Source organism: Chelonia mydas, chromosome 9, assembly GCF_015237465.2.
Source record: "Chelonia mydas isolate rCheMyd1 chromosome 9, rCheMyd1.pri.v2, whole genome shotgun sequence".
In the NCBI taxonomy this organism is placed as follows: domain Eukaryota; kingdom Metazoa; phylum Chordata; order Testudines; family Cheloniidae; genus Chelonia; species Chelonia mydas.
Window position 1 is genome coordinate 44,287,219 of NC_057855.1, and position 24,599 is coordinate 44,311,817.

General features: G+C 46.1%; 1 protein-coding gene across 4 annotated transcripts in view; it reads left to right on the forward strand.

Moving 5' to 3' along the window:
• KLHL6 (kelch like family member 6) overlaps positions 1-17,761 on the forward strand; it is a 31,779-nt gene extending 14,018 nt beyond the window's left edge. For 2 of the 4 annotated variants that reach the window (XM_007064547.4, XM_043522532.1), the window contains exons 4-7: positions 2,668-2,905; positions 8,747-8,949; positions 12,597-12,810; positions 15,835-17,761. In XM_007064547.4, the coding sequence (XP_007064609.1) occupies positions 2,668-2,905; positions 8,747-8,949; positions 12,597-12,810; positions 15,835-16,136 (957 nt within the window). In that variant the 3' untranslated portion in view covers positions 16,137-17,761. The remainder of the gene's footprint in view (positions 1-2,667; positions 2,906-8,746; positions 8,950-12,596; positions 12,811-15,834) is intronic. The other 2 variants (XM_043522533.1, XM_037909093.2) reach the window with 1 other exon arrangement.
• The last annotated feature ends 6,838 nt before the right edge of the window (positions 17,762-24,599 follow it).

Consider the following 24,599-nt stretch of genomic DNA (forward strand, 5'->3'; position numbering starts at 1 on the left):
TTATGCAGTAGGTCAGACTAGATGATAATAATGGTCCCCTCTGGCCTTAGAATGTAGGAGCTATTAAAATATAAGAGAGGAGGAACAGCCTGACTGGAGATACGTATGAGCTAGGTTTGTTAAAGCATCCCCTGTGTTCTTGAGAATGACCGTCTGCCGATGCCTTCGCTCATAGCCTCTATCCAGACGGAACCTCTTGAGTATGTTATTCTTCACATCCCCTCCTAAATAACTGTTGTGTGATGTTATGGATGTAGGCTGACATGTGTGCTCCACCTCAAAGATGGCTTTGCTTAGTGTTGGGTGACATGATTCCCTTTCGAAGCATGCTGTACTCTGCCTGTATATTTGGGATGGGGGCTGTATAAATCAAGTGTGATTCTGGTAACTTTTTAAAAACCTGCTGCTGTACGTGTATGTATTGTATACCCTTCTACTGATTAGAGTGTGTAGCACATCAGCTCAAGCAGTGCTAGCTGTCTTTATAGTACAAAAAAGGCTGAAGTGTAGGGCCACTATTCAAATTTGCTCTGAAATGATCCTGCACAGGGCCAGCTAGACAGAGGCATTCAAGAATTTCAGTGTGGGTGTGAGAAGATGCAGTGTCTACCTTTCTTAGTTACCAGGGAACCTTTTAGGAAAGGAAAAACCAGCTCTGAAAAACACAGGTTTGATCTCAGGGACAGAATCCTAAACAGAAGTCTGTATAGCCTATTCATTAGCACAGGATGTGACATACGCTTGTGCCTAACCTGCAAGCCACAGTCCCATACCCTGTTCCAGCCATGATCCCACCTCAGCCCAGGTGTAACAGGCAAAGGTGGAAAAGGAATTTCCTAACTGATCCCTCCCCAACTTGGAAAGTTACGCTTCAGTCCTATTTCCTGGCCCACAAAAGGGGGTCATCAGCTGTCAAAATTTCACAGTCGAGAATGAGAGAGACAGTGTGCTTGTGATTTCCCACAGCCTGAGGAGTGTCAGGAGAGGGCAGCAGGCTGTCAGAGGTCTGTCACAGGTGCATAGACATTGGTGGAACCCTGTGTTTGGAGGGGAAGGGGCTAGATAGGCTCCCTGGCTAGGAGCCTGCATAGGGCATCGCAAAACACAGGCAGGCCCTGACTATAAATGTGATTAGCAATTCAGGCCAGCCAGCAGGTGACCCAATGGCAGTGCCTTGTACTGCCTTGCTAGAGATCTGGGTTCAGTCTTCAGTCCCCGTGTCTGGCTGTCTGAGCCAGCAGTCGATGGCAGTGCTGTTGGGCCAGTGGGGTTGTGCAAAGAGAGTGGCACCCATCGCTCAACAGGTATTTCCCTGGACGCTGAAGGGGCAGAATGTGTGTGCTCTTGAAAGTCCCGTCCAATGCTGATGGCTAAGATGAAGGACTGCGAGGCTGGCGGAGGGGTTAAAATAGGAATTATGAGGCATCCGCAGAGCTCTGACTCAGATGCTGAGACTTTGCTGACAGTTTAGTAAATTATACTGAGCAAACACAGAAAGGAATTTTACATCTGCATGACCCTGCTTTTTAATTTAGATTGTTTATGCCAGTTTATAGAAACACACCGTAAATTAGTTTTAAAAGTCCAAGAAAAACATCGAGTGTTGTTTGACAGGGCAGAAATTTCAAATAAATGATAAATTTCTGTATGCTATAAAAAGCTTTCCTTGAAATTTCCACTGCATTCATTCCAATATGACTAATGGTGTATCTACTAGGAGCAAAAAAAGTCATGCCACCTGCACTTCAGTGAGACGCAGCTTATCAATAACACCTCTCAACTTAGAATCGTGACTAACTCCCCTTGTAAATATTCTCCTAGGAACAGCAGAGAGCTTTGACACTTTTATCGTTGACACAGGAACAGTTTACTAGAACGAGGAGCATTCTGCAACTGCAACACAGCATTTTAGATTTGTGCACTGGCTGTAGAGAAGCAGAGTGGTTAGTGCTGTAGCCTAGGACTTGGGAGCCCTGGGTTCGATTCCCTGAACTGCAGCATACTTCCTGCGTGACCTTGGGCAAGTCATTTGATCTCTCTATGCCCCAGTTCTCCACCTGTAAAATAAGGATAATAGTACACCCCTACCTCACAGAAGCGTTGAGAGAACAGATCCATTAAAGACTGGGAGGTGCTCAGGTATCACAGCAATAGGGGCCATATAAATACCTAAGATAGGCACTGACTAATTTTTTCAGGTGGGTGCTCCACCCCTGCTCTGCCCTGATGTCCTGTCCCCACTCCACCCCAGGCCCCACCTTCTCTTCACCACTTCCTGACCCTGCTCTGTCCCCTCCCCTGAGGCCCCACCCACACGCCACCTCTTCCTGCCCTCTCCCCCCAAATCCTGCCAGTCCCTGAACAGCTGATAGGTGGGTTGCCAAACCGCTGTGGCTGGTGGGTGCTGAGCACCAACAAATTTTTTGCATGGGTGCTCCAGCTCCGGAGCACCCCCGGAGTCAGCACCTATGGATAGAGCGCTGTGCTCCTGGGCTGGCTAATACCGTGTGAGAGGAAGCTCTTTTCAGTGTGCTATAGGCAAAATCTGGCCAAAGAACTGAACCAATGGGAGCTAAATTCGTGAGCTACTCACACCACAGGGTATAAAGCTGTTTTTAACCACACGTGACACACCCTGAGTATTCATTCTATATTGCTTGTGTCTAGATTATTTCAGAAAGAACCAAGCCCCGGATGCATGAGTTCCAGTCCGAGGTGTTTATGATCATAGGTGGTTGCACAAAAGATGAAAAATTTGTCGCAGAAGTAACTTGCCTGGATCCTTTGAGGCGGAGCCGTTTGGAGGTGGCAAAATTACCAATCACAGAACAGGAAATGGAGAGCGAGAATAAAAAATGGGTGGAGTTTGCATGTATTACGCTAAAAAATGAAGTCTACATATCAGGTAAGGAGCAAGATAATGCCAATGGAACTAAGAGAAGAGAACACAGGAGTCTCATAAACAAGGGAGGGGAAATAGGTACAGCTTTTATGAAGACCAGCAGCTCTCAATCTGTCCAGACGACTGTACTCCTTTCAGGAGGCTGATTTGTCTTGTGTACCCCAAATTTCACCTCACTTAAAATATTATTTGCTTACAAAATCAGATATACAAATACAAAAGTGTCACAGCCATACTGTTACTGAAAAATTTCTCATTTTTACCATATTGGTATAAAATACATCAACTGGAATATAAACGTACTTACATTTCAGTGTATAGTATATAGAGCAGTATAAACAAGTAATTATCTGTATAAAATTTTTGTTTTTACTGCCTTCACTAGTGCTTTTTATGTAGCCTGTTGTAAAACTAGGCAAATATCGAGATGAGTTAACGTAGCCCCTGGAAGACTCTGCGTACCCCCAGGGGTACATGTGCCCTTGGTTGAGAACCAGGGATGTAGAACATATACTATGCTTTGTAAATTGACATAAACAGCTAGTGTTAGAGCATTTCAGCAATTGCCTTTGAAAGGGGCTCCTCACATACATTGCCATGGCTGAGGGACAGGCTACTGAGAAGCACTGGGTTGAGTAGTGGCAGTGCTGAGCCTCTTAGAATATTAACATGGGTTCAGTTTTCAAACAAATGCAAAACTATATTTGACTGGATTGGTGCGCATGCCCAGTGTTGGCATACCAAAGTGTCAGGAATGATAGTTACAGAAAGGCCTCTTACAGCTGCATATGCAGCATACAATCAACAGTAGCTACCGCAAAGCTTTTCTGGAAGACCCCCAATAGGAGTTCTGCACGAATAAGCAACAGTTGATAGTTTGCAAACAGTAATGGTAATTGTGTTGCTTGGGATTGAAAATCCTATTTTCAGGAGCACTTCAATAGTGCAGAAGGTGGGACTCTAAAAAACAATCATTTACTGAAAGCAAAGTTAATTGCCATTACCGCCGTGAGGCCCAAGAGGCCTTGTACAAGGCAGCAGTGTGAATGTGTGATTGTGGATCACAGTTTGAATGGATTCAGAAGAGACATTTAACTTCTATAAATACCTGCTCCATACTAACCCCTATGAAGACAAGGAAGACTCTGGCTTGCTTAGGGGATTGGCAATGGAATACAGATCCTTGTATTTCAAACTCACAAGTTCAAAGGCAGGTCAGATTGGTAGTGACTCGTTACCAGCCGGCAGCTGTTTTGATGACCTATTGGAAATGAATTTGGTGATCTCATTCCATTTCCTAGGGGAAAGGTGCCCACTGGCTCAAAGCCACCCTCACAACAGCCACATCCTAGTTGCCAGTCCAAGTGGAGAGGTTACAGAGTGAATGGAGGCTACAGGTTTCCACAATGTGAGATGAAGGGTGGGGCTGTGTGGGGAAAGTTGAGCAGCCAATGCCAATACTGTCCTGGTGCTGTGGGTAGGAGACATCATTCTGCAGAGTTCTCAATCAGGCAGCTTTCCCAAACACAACCTTTACTTCAAAAATGAGTGAAGTAGAATGGGGGGAGAGAGTGGGGGAGGGTTGGGGTGTCAAATGGGAACATTCTGCCTAGAAGATGATGCTGGTCTAAAATATCTCCCATTGCAGTATGCATTTAGGACTACCTGGATTTTAACAAGCTCGCTCCAACTAAGGGCTTGGCTACACTTGCAGATGTAGAGCGCTGGGAGTTAAACCAGCCTTCGGAGACCGCAGCAGGGAAAACGCTGCCGTGTGTTTACACTGTCAGCTGCAAGCACACTGGCGTGGCCACATTAGCAGCTCTTGCAACACCACAAAGAGCAGTGCATTGTGGTAGCTATCCCAGTGTGCAAGTGGCTGCAGTGTGCTTTTCAAATGGGGGCGGGCTGGAGTGTGACAGGGAGTGTGTTGTGTGTATGTGGGGGGAGAGACAGTGTGTTTTGGGGGGCAGAGAGTGTGTCAGCATCCGGTCTTGTAAGTTCAGACAGCAGCAAACCCCCCTCCCCCCGCCTTTCTCTCTCACACACACTCACAGCAGCAGCATTCCACAGTAATGGTTTGCTTTGTCCCAGAGCAGATAAGCATGCCGGCTCTCAGAAACAGAGCTTTGAAAGGGGATATCCGCATGCCTGCAGCCGAGTTCAAAACAATGACCAGAGTGGCCACTTGACTTCAGGGGATTATGGGATGTTTCCATAGGCCAATCACAGCGCAGTAGTGCAACATGTCATCCATACCGACACCTGGGCATTTCAGCCAGGGCGCAGCAAGCTTTACGCTTCTTGTGGAGGTGGATTACCAGGAGCGCTCCAGCTGCAGAGTCCAGGCGCTCAAAGGGCCTTGCCAGTGTGGACACTTCAGGAGTTAGGGCGCCCAGGGCTGCTTTAATGCTCTCTAACTTGCAAGTGTAGCCAAGCCCTTAGTCTTTATTAAATCTCCTTGTTCTGGGGCCAGGATTCATTCTCCTTCACTCCCCATTAGTTTAAGGAAAGGAAGTTCTCTTTTCATCCTACCATTACATTCTGCTTTTTATTTCTTCAGAGCTTCTCCCTTTGTTCAGTAGTCCTTAGCGGGGGCATCAAAGCCAACATTACAACTGGGAATGTTTAACAAACACGTCCCCCCAATTCTTTGCACCTGTTGCACTCAGAGAGCTCATTACTGGCTGCCTTTAATCTCTCAGTCTGCCCCTTAGCCCCAGGCTTTTTGCCTCCCATCATTTCTGGCTTCTTCTCCCATTCTTTCTATCCCCTAAACTGAACTTTCTGTAGACATGCCTATAGATGCCCTACTATGAAAGAACTGCTTACTTTGATCAGACTGGCACTCTAACTAGCATCCCTCCTCCCCTTCATCTACTCACTTCCTTGACCTCTTCACCTCCTTGGTCCCCTCCAATCTGCTTTTCACCCTTTCTACTCCAACCAAGCTGCACTGGCCAAGGTTATTAATTGTTTCCTCCTAGCTAAATCAAAGGGGGGCACTTATCTATGCTTATTCTTCCTGATCAGCCTGCTGTCTCTGACACTGTTTATCACTTTCTACTTCTCTATTTTCTTCCTTCTCTTGGCTTCTGTGACTTGGTTCTTTTCTACCTTGCTATCCACTTCTTCAGTATCTCTGCATCCTCTTCCCTCTACCTGCTGGTTTCCCTCAGGGCACTGTTGGAGGTCTCAGTCTCCTCATTTACTGCAGTTACTGCTCTTAATGAAGAGAGAATATCAATGCACCATTTCCCATAAAGTTTAGAACAAGGCATTTAAATACCTACAGTTCTCTCAAAAATCTCACCCTCCCCCATGATGTAGACAGAATTCAAAAGCATGGTTTAGTTCAGATTCCTGTCAGGGCTGTTTTCTAATGCAGGAGAGAACAAACTAATGTAAATGGGAAGGTTGCGACAACGTGTGGTTGGAACACCTGCTGTCTCTAAACACTACTGCAGATAAGAATTCTCGTATTCCGCATTCATACACTTCACCTGCTTGAGCGCAAATAAAACAACATAGATATATGAAAAATTCATAGACACAAAGGCATTACCAACGAATCTTTCTAGCATGCTAATTATCTCCTATTCAATCTGTTATTTGGCCCAGAGATGAGTTCCATCAGTTTGCAGTGATCTGGCTGTGGTACAGCATACAAATGAGTGCAGACAATTCTGTAATGGAATATGAATCCTCCTTCTAATATAGTCACTGGTGAAATGATTGCATAGCTGGACTGTAGGTTATGCAGTGAAGCTTCTCAGACTGTGCAATGGGTTTCACACTCAACTAGTTCTGTTTGTATTCCGGTTATGAATAAAAATGACACGGAAACTAACGTACTGGCAAAAATGCTGCTAGGCTTTTTGAATGAGTGAGACTCATTTGCAAACCTACCCTGGGGATTAAACTACTGGGCTTGATTCTGATCTCCTGGTGTAAATAAGGAGCAATTTCACCGAAATCATTCTACGCCTAATACTACTGAAGCCAGGGCTCTGAGACCCTCCCCCCTTGCCAGGTGTCAGAGCCCGGGCTATGTCTACGCTCCTATTTGTAGTCCTGAAGTGCAAGTCCGAGTTACTTGACCTGAGCTCTGAGGCTCGCTGCTGCGAGTTATTTATTTTTTTTGCAGCGTAGCCAGCCCCAGAGTCAGATGAAGAGACGTGAGATCACAGCCAGGCCCCTTCATGTTCAAGAAACAATGGACCCAATGCTGAATTTTTCACTCTGGAAAAACTCCCTGGAAGACTTCAGTGAGAGAATTTCATGGAGTACAGGATCAGCCCCCCTGTTCGTATTTTGGAAGCCAGTGGACCAGCTGGCTAGATCATCCCTATGTAATAGCAGCTCCACCAGTGCAAATCTGGTTTACCTGTCCCCAGCAGGACCTTCTTGGCCCAGGGGGATTCTCAAGTGGCTGACTATGTGATGCAGAGCTTTAGTTTTTTAATTGATATCATGTTTGTTTATTCACCAATTCTTAACAAAAACAAGGCTGAGAGGGGATATGATTGTTCTCTATAAATACGTTAAGAGGTAAATAGCAGGGAAGGTGAAGAGTTATTTAAGCCAAAGGAAAGTGTTGGCACAAGAGCAAATGGGTATAAACTTGCCATCAACAAATTCAGGGTAAAAATTAGAGGAAGTTTTCTAACCATCAGGGGGATGAGATTCTGGAATAGCCTCCAAGTGGGAGTTGTAGGGGTAAACAACTTAATTAGTTTTAAGAGAGCTGGACACATTTATGAATGCAATTGTATGACAGAGTTGCTTGAGATGGTGATGGTGGTGGTGCGGGGGAACTCGCTTCTGGTTTATGTCTTATGTTCCTAAAGCTCATGCTTCAGGGTTTCAGCTGGCCCCTTGAAAGTGGTCAGGAAAGGCTCCCCCTCTTCCCATTTATTATGCTTTCTTTGTTTTCCTCAAATCTCCTTCCTCTGAAGCATCAGTGATGGCCATGGCTGGAGATGGGACATAGGACGGTGAAGGCCAGGTTTCTGAGCTGGTACTGACCATTCTCTCTCCCAGGTGCTTGGCTGGCTGGTTCTTGATCACATGCTCAGGGTCTAACTCATTGCCATATTTAGGGTGGGGAAGGGACTTTCCTCCAGATCAGATTGGCAGTGACGTTGTGGGTTTTTTGCCTTCTTCTGCAACGTGTGGGTGTGGGCCACTTGCCAGGATTATTTGGCTATGGTTTACTTAATACATTTCCTGCCACTGAGGAGGCCTCGGCACTGGTGCACTTTGGTCCCTATTCTCTGCCTGTGGCATAAAACAGTCTAGTCTCTTGTGGGTCTCAGTTGAGTTGTTGGATTTAGTGTGCAGGTGCTCGGGGTGGGGCGGTCTTGGTGGCCTGCAATATACAGGAGGTTAGACTAGATAATCTGGTGGTCCCTTCTGGCTTTAAACTCTATGTCTAACATTCTACAATCAGCAACAAGTCTCATTCCTGAGATTCTTCTGCACATCATTACAAGCCATCGGCCACTGACTATATTAAAGTTACAAATGCGAAAGAAAAGGTGGTAGGACAGCTGAAACATGAATAGTGATTCATGTCTGGGAAAGAGATGACTTGTAAAATAACCCCCAGGAATTTCTCTGCCCTCTCCAAAGTATAGTAATGCAAATTTAACCAGAGGAACTTTAAGCTTGCAAGTTGTCTTCCTTTAAAGCAAGTACTATTCTGCTGAAGATGTGCTTCCAGAGCAAATGCCATGAACCAATGGTTTTTGTTTCTTGTATGACAAATAGAACATACTAGAAGTTCTGAGCAAACACAGGTCATGCCAATTATGTCACTTACATGTATTGTGTACCTCGCAGGTGGGAAAGAAACACAACATGATGTCTGGAAATATAATTCCTCCATCAACAAATGGATCCAAATTGAATATTTAAACATCGGGCGATGGAGGCACAAAATGGCTGTGCTAGGCGGCAAAGTGTATGTGGTTGGAGGTTTTGATGGCATACAGAGAATCAACAGCGTAGAAACATACGATCCTTTCCATAACTGCTGGTCAGAGGTAAAATACAGTCACACTTTTCTCTTTCATGCAACACTAATGAAACAAATTGAAATCAGGGAGTTTTATTAGGTATTTATTGTACCTCAAAATAAATGAGCTAAATTCTACTACATACCTCCCCCCGGAATCTAGTAGTTGTGCATTCAAGTTGAAAATGCAGACTTCAAAGGACGGAGGATCAAAGAAAGAATCAGTTCTGCCATCCTGACTCCAGCTGAACAGTTTCTTATACTACAACCATTTCCTTGAAGCCAATGGGATTACCCACAGAATAAAATAATACTCAGCAGGCATCAAGGTGGCAGAATTAGCCCTAAATCTGTGGAAGACACCAAGCAGGTGTAAAGGAAACTACTAATCGGTTAGCTCTAGAAGGGTATATGCAGACCAGCATCTCATACATTTCAACACAAGTGTAAAACAGGCTTGGGGATTAGAAATAATTTCAGAGGATAAACATTATATGGGTCAACTAAGGAGATATCGGAACAAGGAGGAGTTGCTGGTAGTGGTGAAACGCAGACCCAGGAAATCATTAGCAGGAAGGTGCATTACAGCTGCACTGTCCAGTGTAAGTTTGGGAGAGAGACCAGAAGCTGCAAGGTATCCGGTCGTTTTTATGTATGACTTGCTGGGAACCTCAGTATTTGACTACATGGAAAATTACTAGTGCTTTGCATTTTTATTATGCTTTCATCTGAGAATCTCAAAGCACTTTACAAATGTAAAGGACCTGATTGTGTTAAAGCCATGGCTTGTGCTGGAGAGGGGAAAGGAGCATATTGCATTGTAGAGGGAGCCACCTGGAAGAATTCTGGCTGACTCATTTAGAATTCCTCTTGGGCTTCCGAGGGAGCACACATTGTAGCCACAGCTCTGCCACCCTTTCAACGGATGCTGGATATGCATCCCCTACAGCAGCCCAAATCTGCTGAGTGGGCACCAAGCCCTCTTTTGAGTCAGGGTCAGGGCCTTTGCTCTCCTATGGGCTTGTGCCTGACCCTTGCAGAGAGATGCAAAGGTGGAGGAAGCCTCCTTGCACTCTCGTCTACTACCTGCCCCCGATTTTTGCACCACACAGGATGGATAGCACGGAGTTTTGGTTAAACATTGAGATGGTGGTAAGAGTCCAAAGAGACAAGGAAGGCCAGCGGGTTCAGCTGAGTAGAAAGGGAGTCAGATCTGTGGCTACTTAGGAAAGCAAAGACGGATAATGGGACAGGGCTAAAATTTTCAAGATGATAAAGATGAGGGTGGACATAACCCAGGGTAAAGCCAAAGCACTCAGAAGACAAAAGGGAAAAGAAGCAGAAGATAAAGCAAATTTGTGCTGGGCCTTTCAATGCAGAACATGTGCAGCACACGCGGCTCTGACCAAGTCCAAGCTGAAGCAGAGGAGCTGTGGGACGAGAGCTTTCAAGAAGTCCCCTTAGATAGAGTGACCACTTCACTTATGTAAATGTACGCTGCCCTGTAAGTAGTGGTTGCAGCTGACTGTGGGCAGTTGGTAGGGTGGGGTTGTATTTTAGGCCTGTATCTCAAAGGGCCAGAACAGATGTTAAATTTCCTTGAAAAAGAAACTGCTATAAGTGTCAAGTCCCTTGACGCTCAGAAATGGTCACTTGTTCTACTTTTCTTCTTTCGTGCTACTCTTTAAGGGATGAAAGAAAAATGTTTTCTATTTAAGGAAATCTGTGAGTTCTCAGGTTTTGCTGTTCATGCCATTAGTATATTTGAGGAGATGAATTAACAGGCCCAGTAAATCACACCCAACCACTTCCCACACAAATTGGGAACTGGCCATTTGTGTAACCTGGCTCTTTTGCACAGCGAAAACACAGGCAATCAGGTTATTTCATGTGGTAGCTGGCCTCCTGAAACCTGCTGATACTCCACTGTAGGTCAAAGAGAGCTGAGGGTAAGGCTGGGCTAATGGCTTGAAGACCACAGAGTAAACTGAACTCAGCATGACAAATTCAAACTTGATGAAATCAAAGCAGTTACCTTGCACCACAGTAGCTTGCATCCATGGGCGGTGGATATTATAGGCTGGGGGAGGTTTGTGCCTCCCCAAACAACAACCAGCCTACACTTCGCCCCCCAGACTCCCCTCCACAGCTCCCCCATGCGGTGGCCCCGGCTCGGGCTGTGCAGCCTGGAGGGTCCAGGGTCGTGCCGCCTGCCCTCCCGGCGATCGGCAGGGGCTAGCCTGGGGCAGGGGCTGGCAGCCGTGGCGGGGGGGTTCTGAGCTCCAGCGGGGCGGTCGGCAGAAGGGGCAGGGCTGGGGGCTAGCCTCCCCCAGCTGGCAGTTCATGTGCTTCCATGCCGGCATTGCATCATCATCCCAGTCTGACATGGCTCCAGAGGAGCTCTGCTCTCCAGAAATATGTTCCCCTGCTGCTTCCCCATGCAGCTAAGCTCTTCTCCCGCCACCCACTTTCCATTCCCAGGGCATGGGGCAAGTATGACACTGCACTGAGGATGACGACTGAGGATGCAACAGTTTCAACCTCTGAAAACAATTACTTTACACATACTGCACCAGCTTAATAGTCCCTCCAGCTAGGGTCCCAGTGGAGTTCACTCATTTTCTAACAGGTTTAAAAGGAAAACGTTTACTGACGTCAGTTTAAAACAAGAACACAATAATACACGCAGACAGCTACAGTATTTCTGTTCAAGAGAGCAGAGGAAATTCCCCTGCCATTGCACACGGTACATTATGTAACTGGAGATGCACCTATAAGGCACGCTTTACAAACTGCACCTCTCCGAGTCAGCATGGGTCACAGCTCCCGGGGGAGGACAGGTGATGTGTCCATTATTGCCGTCTCAGGGGTTCCCCTTTCAGAGAGTGCATCTACACGGGGAGCTGGATGCTGATACATCCCAGGAAATAAATTGGGCTAAGGGTGGGTCCAGCCGCTACAGTAGGAATGCACCAGATCAGTGCATCTCCAGCTGCTTAGCCATGCTCCTCTGCTCCCTCCACAACACAATGGGGCAGCATGTCCACGCCCCATTGCAATGCAATCCCACATGCTGAAGCTGCATGTTATAGACTTTGGCACCCTAACTTTTCATATCTGAACAAAGTATACCCTTTGCAAAAGGGACACCATCAAGGTTGACGGGCCTAAAATCAGACCTCTCTCTTTTGTGTTAGGTTTTAGGCAAAGCATGTGCTCATCAGGACGCCCCTCCCATTCTGTTTGCTCCCTCTCCATTCCTGCTAACATGCAAGGTCTTGGCACCGCAATTCCGCTCCTCAGGGTGATATTGTTTTAAAGTTAGTAGCTTCTTGATACCCTGGGAAGGAATGGAATGTTTCAGACCCAATCAGGACCCCAGCCAGAGCTAGTGGCCCAAAAGTCAGACTTCCAGGGAGTGCCCTAGTTGGAGCTCCCTATTGCCCCTCTTCTCTCTGACAGCAGTATAGACATGCAGCCCAGTGGTGTGAGTTCCTCTCAGGACGAATGCATGGCAGCTTCTAGGAACACCAATGCATGGTGGGCTCCAAGAGAATACAGAGCAATGCATGACTATCTACATTCAAAAGAAAAGAAATCACCAGCCTATAGGACACGAAATCCAAATGACTATTCAGTGGGTTGTTAATTATTTGTTTTTTAATGGTGACACAGGCAGCTCCCCTCATGGTCAATGTGAGCTCATTTGCTGCAGCCAGCTACAAGAAGAAGCTCTATGTGATTGGGGGAGGACCCAATGGAAAACTAGCTACAGACAAAACGCAATGTTATGACCCAGCTACGAACAACTGGAGCTTGAAATCACCCATGCCAGTTGAAGCAAAATGCATCAATGCTGTGAGTTTCCGTGACCACATCTATGTTGTGGGTAGGTAAAGCAGTGATGTTCTTTTTTCTCTAGACTGAGTTCAGCTTATTTTTGACTAATTCCTGGAACCCTACAGAGAAGCATAAGCAAACGATCATCACCCTGTGCTCTTCTTTAAGATTCTAGATGGGAGATGGGAACCCAGAACACTCAGACACTGTTACTCCTACTCTAGTCTACAGTTTAATATAGATGCAGACAGTTGGTTATAGGAAATGTATTGCACAGGAGGTGCATATTGGGCTGTGAATTTTGCTATGGACTTCAATGGGATCAGAGCCAGGAGGACCCAATGCTCCAGTTTCCATCACAAGATTACATTCAGGGTTGATTACATTAATTAGCAGATTTGCAATGTAAGTTGAAAGAGGATCAGCTAAACTGTATATCATCCTTAAATGTCAGTGGGAACACTCCAAACTCATATTGCAACTTCACTAGCAGCCAAAGAGTTCAGTACGCAGACATCTGGGCATATCTATGGGAAGATGGGTTACTGCAGAGCACTGACCAGTCTCCTGTGCCAGCCGTCCCACTGCAGGAGATGAGGAAGCGCTGCTGCGTCTAGCTCATTACAGAGATTGCTCCCTTCTGGGCAAAGTCGGTAGAGGATGGGGGAGCTGTCAGTGGAACACAGGGAAGCAGGAGGGTAGGAAAGGGGGATACTTAAAAAAATAATGTGACTGCTTTTCTGGGCAGTCTCCAGCTACCTCTTCTAGCATGGGTACTCTGGACAGAGTGCTACTGAATCAGGGTGAAATTCGCCCCATACAGAGGCCTAGCACAAAGCCTGCGGCATCACTGAAGCCCTATTTTGTGGTCCTAAGTAGGATTTCAGAGGTGCATATAGAGCCTTGGGCTGTGCCTATGGACCGGTATGCAATTCACTCTCTATGAGCAGGAGGGGTTAGAGAGACAGACAGCGGGTCTCACCAGTTTGTGATGAGTTGACATCTTTGTGCCTCTGAGTTAAAATTCAACGCCAAGTAGCATAGGATCTTGCCCACAAACCAACTGTTTCAACCTGTTATAGCATGCTAATTACATCACAGAAAGTCCCCAAAGTACCACAGGCTCTGAAGTGAAAAGCCATGAGACAGATCAACCCCCCTGCCCCCCTTGGCTTTTGTGGAAAATTGGCTAAATAAGAAAAGCAGCAAGCACTTGCAAAAGAACCTCCCTCCCCCACTAACCTTCCGCAGCACCAATTAAATCAGAAACCCAGTAGAGTTTTTATTTGGGACAGAAATCAGCCAACACTGAGGAATTCGGGAGGCACGTTGTCTGTTAGGCTGATTTTGTCACAACCAAAATCATGTTGCCGTACAATAGAACTGTTTATAAATACCTCTCTCACCCCTTTCCCTACATGAAGGGTTCAGGACATTGCAGGACAATAAAACCCAGACTATCAGGTCTACCTACCACTTCTATATAGAGCAGTTCTGGAGAAAGCGCACCATTCCTGAAAACAGCAAGGCAGGACCCCCAGTGCCTTTTAAATGGAATGGTACCATTGTCTTGAGAGGAAATATGGCTCCAGGGCAAGGGCCGGAAAATTTTTTGGCCTGAGGGCCGCATCGGGTTTCTGAAATTGTATGGAAGGCTGGTTAGGGGAGGCTGTGCCTCCCCAAACAGCCAGCCGTGGCCCAGCCCCCACCCCCTATCTGACCCCCCTGCTTCTCGCCCCCTGATGGCCCCCCCTGGGGACCCATGACCTATCCACACCCCCTGCTCTCGGTCCCCTGACCACCCCCAGAACCCCCGCCCCAGACTGCCCCCCACCGCCCCATCCAACCACCCCCCTTCCTGACTGTCCCCCGGAACCCCTTCCTAATCCAATCACCCCTTCTCCCTGACCGCCCCCAGGCCCCCACCCCTAACTGCCCCCCACCGCCCCATCCAACCCCCCCTCTCCTTCCCGACTGCCCCTCCAGGACCCCTGCCCCCATTCAACCCCCCTGTTCCCCACCCTTTGACTGCCCCGACCCCTATCCACACCCCCGGCCCCTGACCACCCCCCTAACTCCCCTGCCCTCTATCCAACCCCGCCCCCCCACTTACTGCGCTGCCTGGAGCACCGGTAGCTGGTGGTGCGGCTGCACCAGGACAGACAGCCGCGCCGCCGTGCAGCACAGAGTAGTGGGTCAGGCCGGGCTCTGCAGTGCGCTGCCCCAGGAGCTCACAGCCCTGCCGCCCAGAGCATTGCGCCGGTGGTGCAGTGAGCTGAGGTTGCGGGGGAGGGGGACAACAGGGGAGGGGTCCGGGGCTAGCCTCCCGGGCCAGGAGCTCAGGGGCCGGGCAGGACAGTCCTGCAGGCCGGATGTGGCCCGCGGGCTGTAGTTTGCCCACCTCTGCTCCAGGGCCTGCCTTGGATACTTGGAGATTAGTTGTCAGAATCCTTTCAAAAAGGGGTTGAAAAATGAGAAAGGGTTCAGAAAAGAGCTACAGGAATGATTAGCAGTCTGGAAAACCTGCCTTACATTGACAGTCTACAGCAGCTCAATCTGTTTAGTTTCTTCGAGAGACGATTAAGAGGTGACTTGATCATGGTCTATCAAATACCTATATGAAGGAAGAGTACGATATGTACACAAGAGTATGATAGTACACAAGTCGTTAATTTAGCAGAAAAAGTTGTAACAAGATCCAGTGGTTGGAAGCTGAAGTTAGAGAAATTCTGACTAGAAATAAGACAAAAAAAAAATTTACAGCGTGGGTAATTAACCATTAGTAAAACTTTCCTAGGGACATGGTAGATTCTCTCACTGGCCTGTGTTATGCAGAAGTTCAGACTGGATGATCACAATGGTCCCATAAAATTGATGGAGCTATGAAAAATAAGCGGCCCTTTGTAGGTCTTTCAGAGCAGTCTTGTTTTGCCCTGTAGTCTTGTTTTGACTTTACCTTGGGGGTAAAGTGTTCTCATAAGTGTCAGTGATGGAACCCTGTTGAAATGTCTAATTTGGATAGGAACTAGAGGAACTAATGGCAGGAGCAAACCAATTTCTGTTTCTGTTGCAGGTGGAGCAATGAAAGCACTGTACTCGTACAGCCCCCTTCAGGACACATGGTGCCTAGTGACTCAGTTCACCCATGAGAGAGCAAGTTGCGGGATTTCCCCTTGCAACAACAAGTTGTTCATCACAGGGGGCCGGGATGAGAAGAACGAAGTCATCGCCACGGTGCTGTGCTGGGACCCCGAGACCCAGAGGCTGACAGAGGAGTGCGTCCTACCTCGTGGGGTGTCCCATCATGGCAGCGTCACCCTGAGGAAGTCCTACACACACATCCGCAGGATAGTGCCTGGAGCAGTTTCTGTCTGACTCTGGGAGAGAAAAGAGAACCACAGATGATATACAAATACCTCAGTTCCCCTAAGGAGACAATGGCTGAATAGACTGCATTGAAAAGATAATTTTAAATGCAAAAAGTGTTGGGTGGAACCACTGCTACTAGGGTCCTTTCAGGAAATAGCTGTATATGTCCTCGGCCTCCTTGAAATCAGGAGGAAATCTCATTTCCTCTGTACAGGACATGCCTTAAATTATCTTAATTCCTTCCCCACCAAAAAATGATGGGATAATCTGGAGTTTACTCTTAATGTACAGAACCTCCAGGCATACACGGAAACATGATCGGTAGGTGTATGTCTGCCTTTTATCCTACTGCAAGTAGGATAGTCATGCCAAATTTCAGCCCACCTGTGGCCTGATGTTGCTATATTATTTATTACTATTAGCCTCAGACTACTGGACTTGCAGCATCACCCAAAGAAAAGGAGAAGTTGTGTATGGAATGGAAGAGTTGCATCACTAGCAAAACTCATGTGGCTTCCTTGTAAGTTACACTTCTTTTTGATGGATGGCACGTTACATGCAGCCAAAGGATGTCATTTTAGAAAAAGATATCCTTTCATTTCACATCACCAAAAAAATCAAACCCAGCTGACATCCCTGGCTGACAATCCCAGCTGAGATACCAAAGACAGAATAAACAGAGACTAATTCTCTCACCCCTCCATATGGACAAATTCTAATTTTATTCCATTGTAAGTTTATTGTAACTATTTTCCAATAAAAGCCACCACAATGTATTTTGCCTCTGGATTTGTTTACTCTTCTAGCTAAAAAAAATCCCAACAAAATTAGAAAGTACATAAAAAACAGGCCACAAACAACCCAGAATGGCAACTAATAAACAAACCTAGCATGGATAACAGTAACAACAATGATCCCGTCAGGCAGAAGGGCAGAAGACGGGACAGGTGTTCCTACCCGATGGTATAGACTGCGTTTAAAAAGTGCGAGATACCATTTGATCCTCCCCCACCAGTGTTTAAAGACAGATTTGATCAGATTCAATCTAAAATCCTTGTTTCTGTTCAGTGATTGCTAGAGCGGAATTCACTAATAAGCTGGTCTAGGGGGTTGAACCTTAGACCTGGTGCAGGGAGAGTTGTGACAAAAGACAATGCGGAGGGTGTGGCAGATGAAGCAGCAGTGAGTTTCTCCACTCTTCACTAAGAGCTGAAATCACTAAGAACTGGGCTCAGCGGCAGAACCTCAGAGTACAGCATCGCCACTAGAGGCAGAAACTGCAGAGATGACAGTGACAATGGTGGGCATTGGCAGGGGCATTGCTCGCCTCCTGCTTTCAGGGGTGGGTGTTGAACCCCCATGATGGCACTCCTGAATTCTGGGACTTCACTGGCCTCAGACAACCCACTGAGATTGGGGTGCAGTGAAGGGAAAGGGGAGTGGCATGTTAAGGGGATGTTCCTCCGTCAGACTTTCACACTGCAACGTGGGAAACAGACAAAAGGCCACTGCCCAAGCTACTGTGGGGCAGGTGTTTACTTATTGTTTGCATACTTTTGAATCGTTGTCAGGATGTTTTCCCAAATTGATGCTGTGTTCCCTCTCCTTTTAATAAAAGTTTTCTTTTGTTAGACACAGACTCATTGCTTGTGAGTGGGGAAACACTGGCTCGTCGAGGTGCCCAGGGATGGTGCTTAGTTTTCTCAGATTTCTGTCTGGGGACTCAAGACAGTACTATCTTGGAAGGTTAAGAGAGACTCCTAGATACTGAAGCTGGCCCTTGCTGCCCCCGACCCCACCTGGCAGAAGGATTGTATCTGTAATTCACTCACTCCCACAACAGAGTCTACATTTGTTAAACTTCAAGGCTTACCTTTCTATGACCATCATTTTGCCAAGGGCACTGAATGCTGATGGCATTCAAAGGGAGGTTGGTTGTTTTTCATGGGCTTTTGTTTTTGATCTAGAGGTTACTGGCCAGGCAGGCTGGCTGTGTTTAATTCTGTTTGGGGGCATTATCCCGGTTTTTCTATTTAAATTGGCTGCATGGCATCAAGAGTTGCAGGCCTCAAAGGACAGTATGTTTTAGGGATGGAGCACTGCATGGGGAGGAAGCAAGATTATATACTCAGATAAAAAGCTATGTTAATATCCTTGAATGCAAAACAATCCCCCTTTGTCTTTGTTTACCTTCCGCTCTGTGCAAAAACTTTCTTGCAAAAACTCCCCCATCTTTCTCCTGAGTGCTGTTTCTTCCCCTTGCCCAAATGTCCTTGTCTCCCCACACCCTGCCTCCCACATTCCAAGAGTGCTGTTTGCTCACAGCACCACCTAAGCAGGAAGAGAAAGAAATGCACCAGCTGGGCTTAGTGCAAGGTTTCCTCTCCCCTTGCAGGTCGCAGAGCAGGGCGAATAGAAGGGGTAGGCACTGGGCCTTAGCTGGACAGACATTCAGAGGGGGCAGGATGCTGCTGGCAAGGATAGTGGCATTGTTCCCTTTCCCGACTGGCTGGAAGCTAGGGGACAGGAACCATTTCCTCAACTCCGGTCTTCCCCTATGATTGCACTCATAGGTATGACTTTAACTTCCAAATGAATGGGCAAATATTTGCAACATGTTAACATGGGGATCCTGGCTTCTCCAAAACGGATTGTTCCCTCCACTGTAGTCGCCCACTCCTGTACATTTGCATTTTCAGTCTCTGAGCCGCTTCCATCTCCACATTTTCCCCAGTAGGTGGCAGCACTACACCAGGCTTTTGCTTCCCTGTAGGTTTTTATTTCCTGGAATGCAAAGGAACAGAACAATCTGTTGAGAAGGAAAACAATTCTACGGATCTGGATGCGATTTCCAGGAGATGGAGAGATCATGCACACAAAAGGCAACAGGCAGCACTGGCAGGTGGGCCAGAATCTCTCAGTCGCAGCATACCGGCCAGTTCAGAAACAAAAACAACTATGGAAGGGGTCAGGGCTGGGCTGGCTCCTAGCCAAAGGCTGGGAACATTTTCAGATTGTTTTTCCCCGCTGGAAACAGCCAAGTCACAAATCAAAAAGATACAAAACATGGAACAAAGCAAACATTCTGTGAAATACTATATTAGCAACTACACTGATAGCCACCATCCTCCGGATTAAACGTCTTCTCTCCCTGTCCCCCCTAAACACTGCCGTGCCCTTTTGTTTATTTCTGCCCCTGTTTGTCTGGTAAACCCGTAGCTGCCAAGGATGCAGAGATGTCACTGTGCTGGAAGCTTGCTTGGAACCTCGCAGTCACAGCAGGGGAATCCTCTTGCTCCAAAGAGGCAGGCCTCACCCCTGGAGCTAAAGGAGACACAGCCTCTTCTGGTGTGAGCAGCACAGCCTGGCCTTAGCTGAGCAGTTAGCTCTGTCCCAGGGAAGGCAGCAGCGCACACAAGCACACACACAGGCCAGTTCACTACAGTATGTCCCCTCAAAGTCTGTCAGAAATGTTCATTTTCTTCCTAAAATCCCCCTCCTCCCCTCAAGACTCCCCTTCTGCAATCCCAACTCTCCCCCAGTATTTTCACCCTTAATGCTCTCTTCTTTCTTTTCTATTCCACTCTCTCCCCCCGCATTCCTACTTCCGCTGGTCCCTTTCTTTCTCCAGTGTCCATGGGAGCTCTCCTCCCTCTTCACTCCTTCCTCCCACTGTTCCTGTCTCCTCTGCCAGGCACTGTGCTCTCTGCAGGGAAGAGGTAGCAGCACCAACCTGCATATGGTAAACCCTCTCAACCCCCTCACCCATATGGCCCAGGATCCAGTCGGGGGTGGGGACTGCCTGTTCTTTAGCGAGCTTGACGACACCATAGCCAAGCACACGGACTTGGCCTTACCTTAGTGTAGGCAGTGTGGCTAAGACATGAGTCTCCCATATTGGAGCTGGGCTCCATTCCCAGCTATACCAGAAGTGACCTTGTGGGACCTCTGTAGTCCTCACTTATCCCTGCAGCAAGAGGTTGTGAACGAGACGTCCCTCTCTCTGAGGGCAGGGGCATGAGGCCTTGCTCGATAACACAGGCTCTGAAGTACAGAGGGTTCTTAATGCTGCTTGGTGAACGAGGTGCCATTAGGACTCCTGGCTGCCAGCCTATCACTCCTTCCCCCAGGCAAAGGGTATTTTTATAGGAGTAAGTGGTTCAATGTGTGGAAAAAGAAAAGGAGTACTAGTGGCACCTTGGAGACTAACCAATTTATTTGAGCATAAGCTTTCGTAAGCTACAGCTTTCTTTTTGCGAATACAGACTAACACGGCTGCTACTCTGAAATGTGTGGGAAGTCTCCCTCTAGTGGGGACTTTTCCATTACTGCTCCCAGTCCTCTGCTAAGTGCCAAGAGAGCTTTCCCCGAATCCTGCGTGGGCTAGGGGTAGCTCAATTTCTCCAAACTTCTTAGCTGGTTAAGGGAAACCTCACTAGGCAGGGGGACCTGACGTGGGAAGAGGCAGGATAAGCTGGAGTCTGCTTGCAGGTGGAGCAGAATTAGCATCTGACAAGTGACATGGTACCCCTGCTGGGAGCTCCCCAGCTGCCCCTTGGCTCACCCTCCCCTCCAGGGGGAAGACCAAAAATTAAAACTTTTCATACATTGAAGCTCATAAAATCTGCTACAGTGCAGGAAACTGCACTGGGCATTACACTTTCCCAGGTAGCTCCACCCTACCCAGATCCCATTTTCATTTCTATTGACTTCAATACAGATCCTCTCATCCTGATCAAAGCTAAAATGTTGGCGTTTATAGAACTGGGCTAGGAATGATGCACAGTCACACCCAGCCACCCACCCGCACTGACGTTGCTTGACTGGCAGCTGATCTGCTGCTTAGGAATTTAAGTTCCTTTCAGATACACTCTCTGGTCCATTTACACGCTGCACTGATTGTCCTGGTATAAAAGTATTGATAAGATAAGAGAATGGGAACATCTAATCTCAGTGTGTTGCATCCCTTCACCACAAGATGATGCAACTACATGTCATCACATGAGGCTGAGACCTACAACAACAGACACCAGTCTGTGCTCCTTTTTGGGTCTCCTTCCATAGCACCCCTTAGTTCAGAAGCTGTGAAGTGTCTCTGCTTAGCTCACACTGTGCCATTCTGCTAACAGCAGCAACATTGGGTTGTGTAGAAAGAAGCTTCCAGACAAATCCCAAAACACATTCATTTCTCACTCTGTTTAGCAGACAAGAACAAAACAATCCCCACAAAACACTATTTTTAGCAAGCTGCAGCCTGTTTAGTTAATGATTCTTCTGTTCCTCACTGTTATAATGACAGACAGGTTGTCATGGGGAAACATCCCTGTATTAATATAGACCCTGCCACAATCTGGTTTATGAGTTTACTATTAGCTTAGCTGTGTGTGTCAACAGAACATTATAAACGCACATATGCGCCACTGACTGAAATGGATTGATCAAAAATGATTTACCCTTCCTGCGCTGCAGTTTGATTCTTAATGTCGTTGAGGAAACTAAACTATTTTACAAAGGATTAGAGGATGTACTGGCTATTTATTTTTCTCCTTCCCGCTAATGGACGATATTTTTGTTATTGCCTTGAAAGGATTCTTCGAAGCGATACAGTAAGTAATCCTTTCATTCGGATGTACATTTTCTTTGGTGCAAGTGTAGGGCTCAGTTCTGCTCCCACTGAAGTCAATGAGATTTTCGTTTTGATTTTAATATTATTAGTGGTTTCACAGCATCTAGAAACATTAGTCCTGGAGCAGGACCCTTTTGTGCCAGGAGCTGTATAAATGCCGCAAGGAGCTTGCAAACTCAGTAGAAGCAGGCCCTTAAAGTAATATTTGTCCATTTGTGTGTGACGCTGATGAACACAGGTACTTAGCTTAGCTGAAAATCTAACTTTTTTCTAATTTAAAAACCTAGAGAGTTTTATTTTGTGGGCAGCAACTATACAGCTAGATAGAAACAGATTACCTACACTGTGTTCATACAGACAGAGTCAACGTGAGGTGTGTTATATTAAATCTCCTTTCAGAAGTTAGACAGCAGATGGAGTTAGCCATTCAAGGAACAGACACATTTAATATAAAGTATCAAACCTGCAGGAGTTTAATTAGTTTAACGGAGCAATTAGCAAAATTTTAACAAGTGTATTTTTTAAAATACTGTATGCTTGTTTACCTATATGGCTATTATTAACACCGCATGACATTGAAACTGATCTAAATTTGAGACATTACTCCAAATACTAATTGGATTCTTTTTTAAGTAATGGATGATACAAGATGACCTCTAGGAATTCAAGTCTGACCTCATTCAAAATTTCCACATTATATACAGACAATAGTCAACTGCAATATAAATTTAGGAAGAAAAATCTCTCAAGTAAAAATATTCAGATGTATTGTTTTAGGTGTCCTGGAAACTTTGGCTTTATTACTGAAAAGCACAGTAATGTTATGTGAATTGCATCCAGCTATAGCAAATTATTTGAATTAATTGACTAGTGTGAAACAGTCAGATGACTGGCTTCCTTTTATCATCCCATGACAGCAGGAACACTGAGTGGTAGAGCCATCTCCGTGGTAGGAAAAAAAAAATCACATAAAGCACTCTTCAGCTAACATAAATTGGGCCCAGTCCTAGCTCTTTTAACTTCTTCTGATCCCATTGTGGCCCCATTGCAAAGTCACCTCCACCAATACTCGCACAGTAAAACAAAGGAGCTAACACACAGAGTTCAATAGCCAGTGTGAAGGCTCTTCATCTGCTCTTAACTTGGCCCCCCTCACCACTGGCATCTTCTGCCAGCTGGTCCTCCAGGAATCTAATCTCCTGGCACTCTCATCCTCACTAGCCTGGTGTGGCTTGTTTACCAGGGTAGCGCCTAGCTCCTCACAGAAGAGGTAGGTTGTTTGGAAATCTCAGAAGGCAAAGTTTATATTTTTAATCTGAAGATCTCTAAGCTCTTTACAATCATGTCATGAATTAGGTCTCCTAACATTTGTATGGTAGATAGGGATTTCCTCATGTCCCAAACAGGAGACTGATCAGAGAAATGCAGTTATTTGCCCAAAATTACATGCCTAGGAAGGGCCTGATTCTTTTCTCCCACCTCATGTAGTCATTTACACCAGCTCAAAGTGATTTGGTAGCATTTTACACCCACTTTGCATGGGTGAAAATGATTGTACATGGTGCAGAGCAGTGCAGAATCACATCTTACATCTCTGGCAAAGCCAGGAATAAAACCCAGTAAAACTGATCGTGCTCATACCAGTTTGGAAAGTGGACCAACCATGAAAAACCTATTTCCAAGCTGTTTTGGGGGGTTGGTTGGTGAGGTTTTTATTTAAAAGGCCTGTTCTTTATTTATCATTAGTCTTGGAAGGATTGGATTTTTACTGGAAGGTGTCTGTGAACGTTGATTTGACTGTACACACGCACAAAGAGGTGAAAGAACATCTCCATCGATAATCACAATTCACAGCGAGGCAAAGAAAGAAAAATGCTGCCTGAGAACTTAGTAAAGTTTGATTTAAGGGTATTTACTTCGTATATTTTGACCTGGGATGATGACAATTTGTGTTTTAATTGCTATAAAGCTTTAAATCTTTGAATCTCAGTGTCTACTGTCAATAAATAATTGTCTGACACCCCTTCCCCGACCAATTTCCCACAACTCTGAATATTGAAACCCATTAAAAATGCTAAAAAATAAGCACTGACCTTATCTGTCAGAATCACAAGAATCAAAGCCTGGCAAGCCTCTTTATAATGTACAGCAAAACCCAAGAGAACCTAATGAAAAAGTTAAATTTCCCCCTGTGGACGCTAATAGACCACTATAAAAATCCCCTATAAAAAGCCAGACAACCCTGGAGCAAAACAATGTGTAGCTAGAGAGAAAAACATTTCTCCCCAGATACATAGTAAAACCTTCACACTACCACCCTCTTATTAGGGACTCTCCTGGATTCTGTTAATATTTAGTGTTCAGGAAATTCTGATTTAAAATATTTGTTCCACCCTTAGTGCTCACATTATTGAAGAACTTGGTTCCATATTTAAATGACAGTCTTTCTGCAAATGCGGCTAGTACAATAAACGTCTATGGGATCTATAACTAAGGAAAAATAAAAGCATTCAGCACAGAGCATATGCTAGGCACTTTTTTATTGAAAAGCTTACGCAAACAGATATTTGCAGTGGAACAGTACTTGCGATTTTAAAGTTCAGTTTTGGACAAGATACCAAGAGAAACATACAGCCATCAATAAAAGAAACTCTGCTATATCTTAGAGTTTATTCACTTCAAAATACTTTGGGCCTGATTTTCCACTGCCTCACCCTTGGTGTAGTCCTTTACAGCTGTGTCAAGTGAGTGCAAAGTACATATTAGTCATGTTTATTCCAGTGATTAGCCCTTAGAAACTAAGAATGGGACTGCATGGTGCTAGGCACCCTACAAACAGAGTA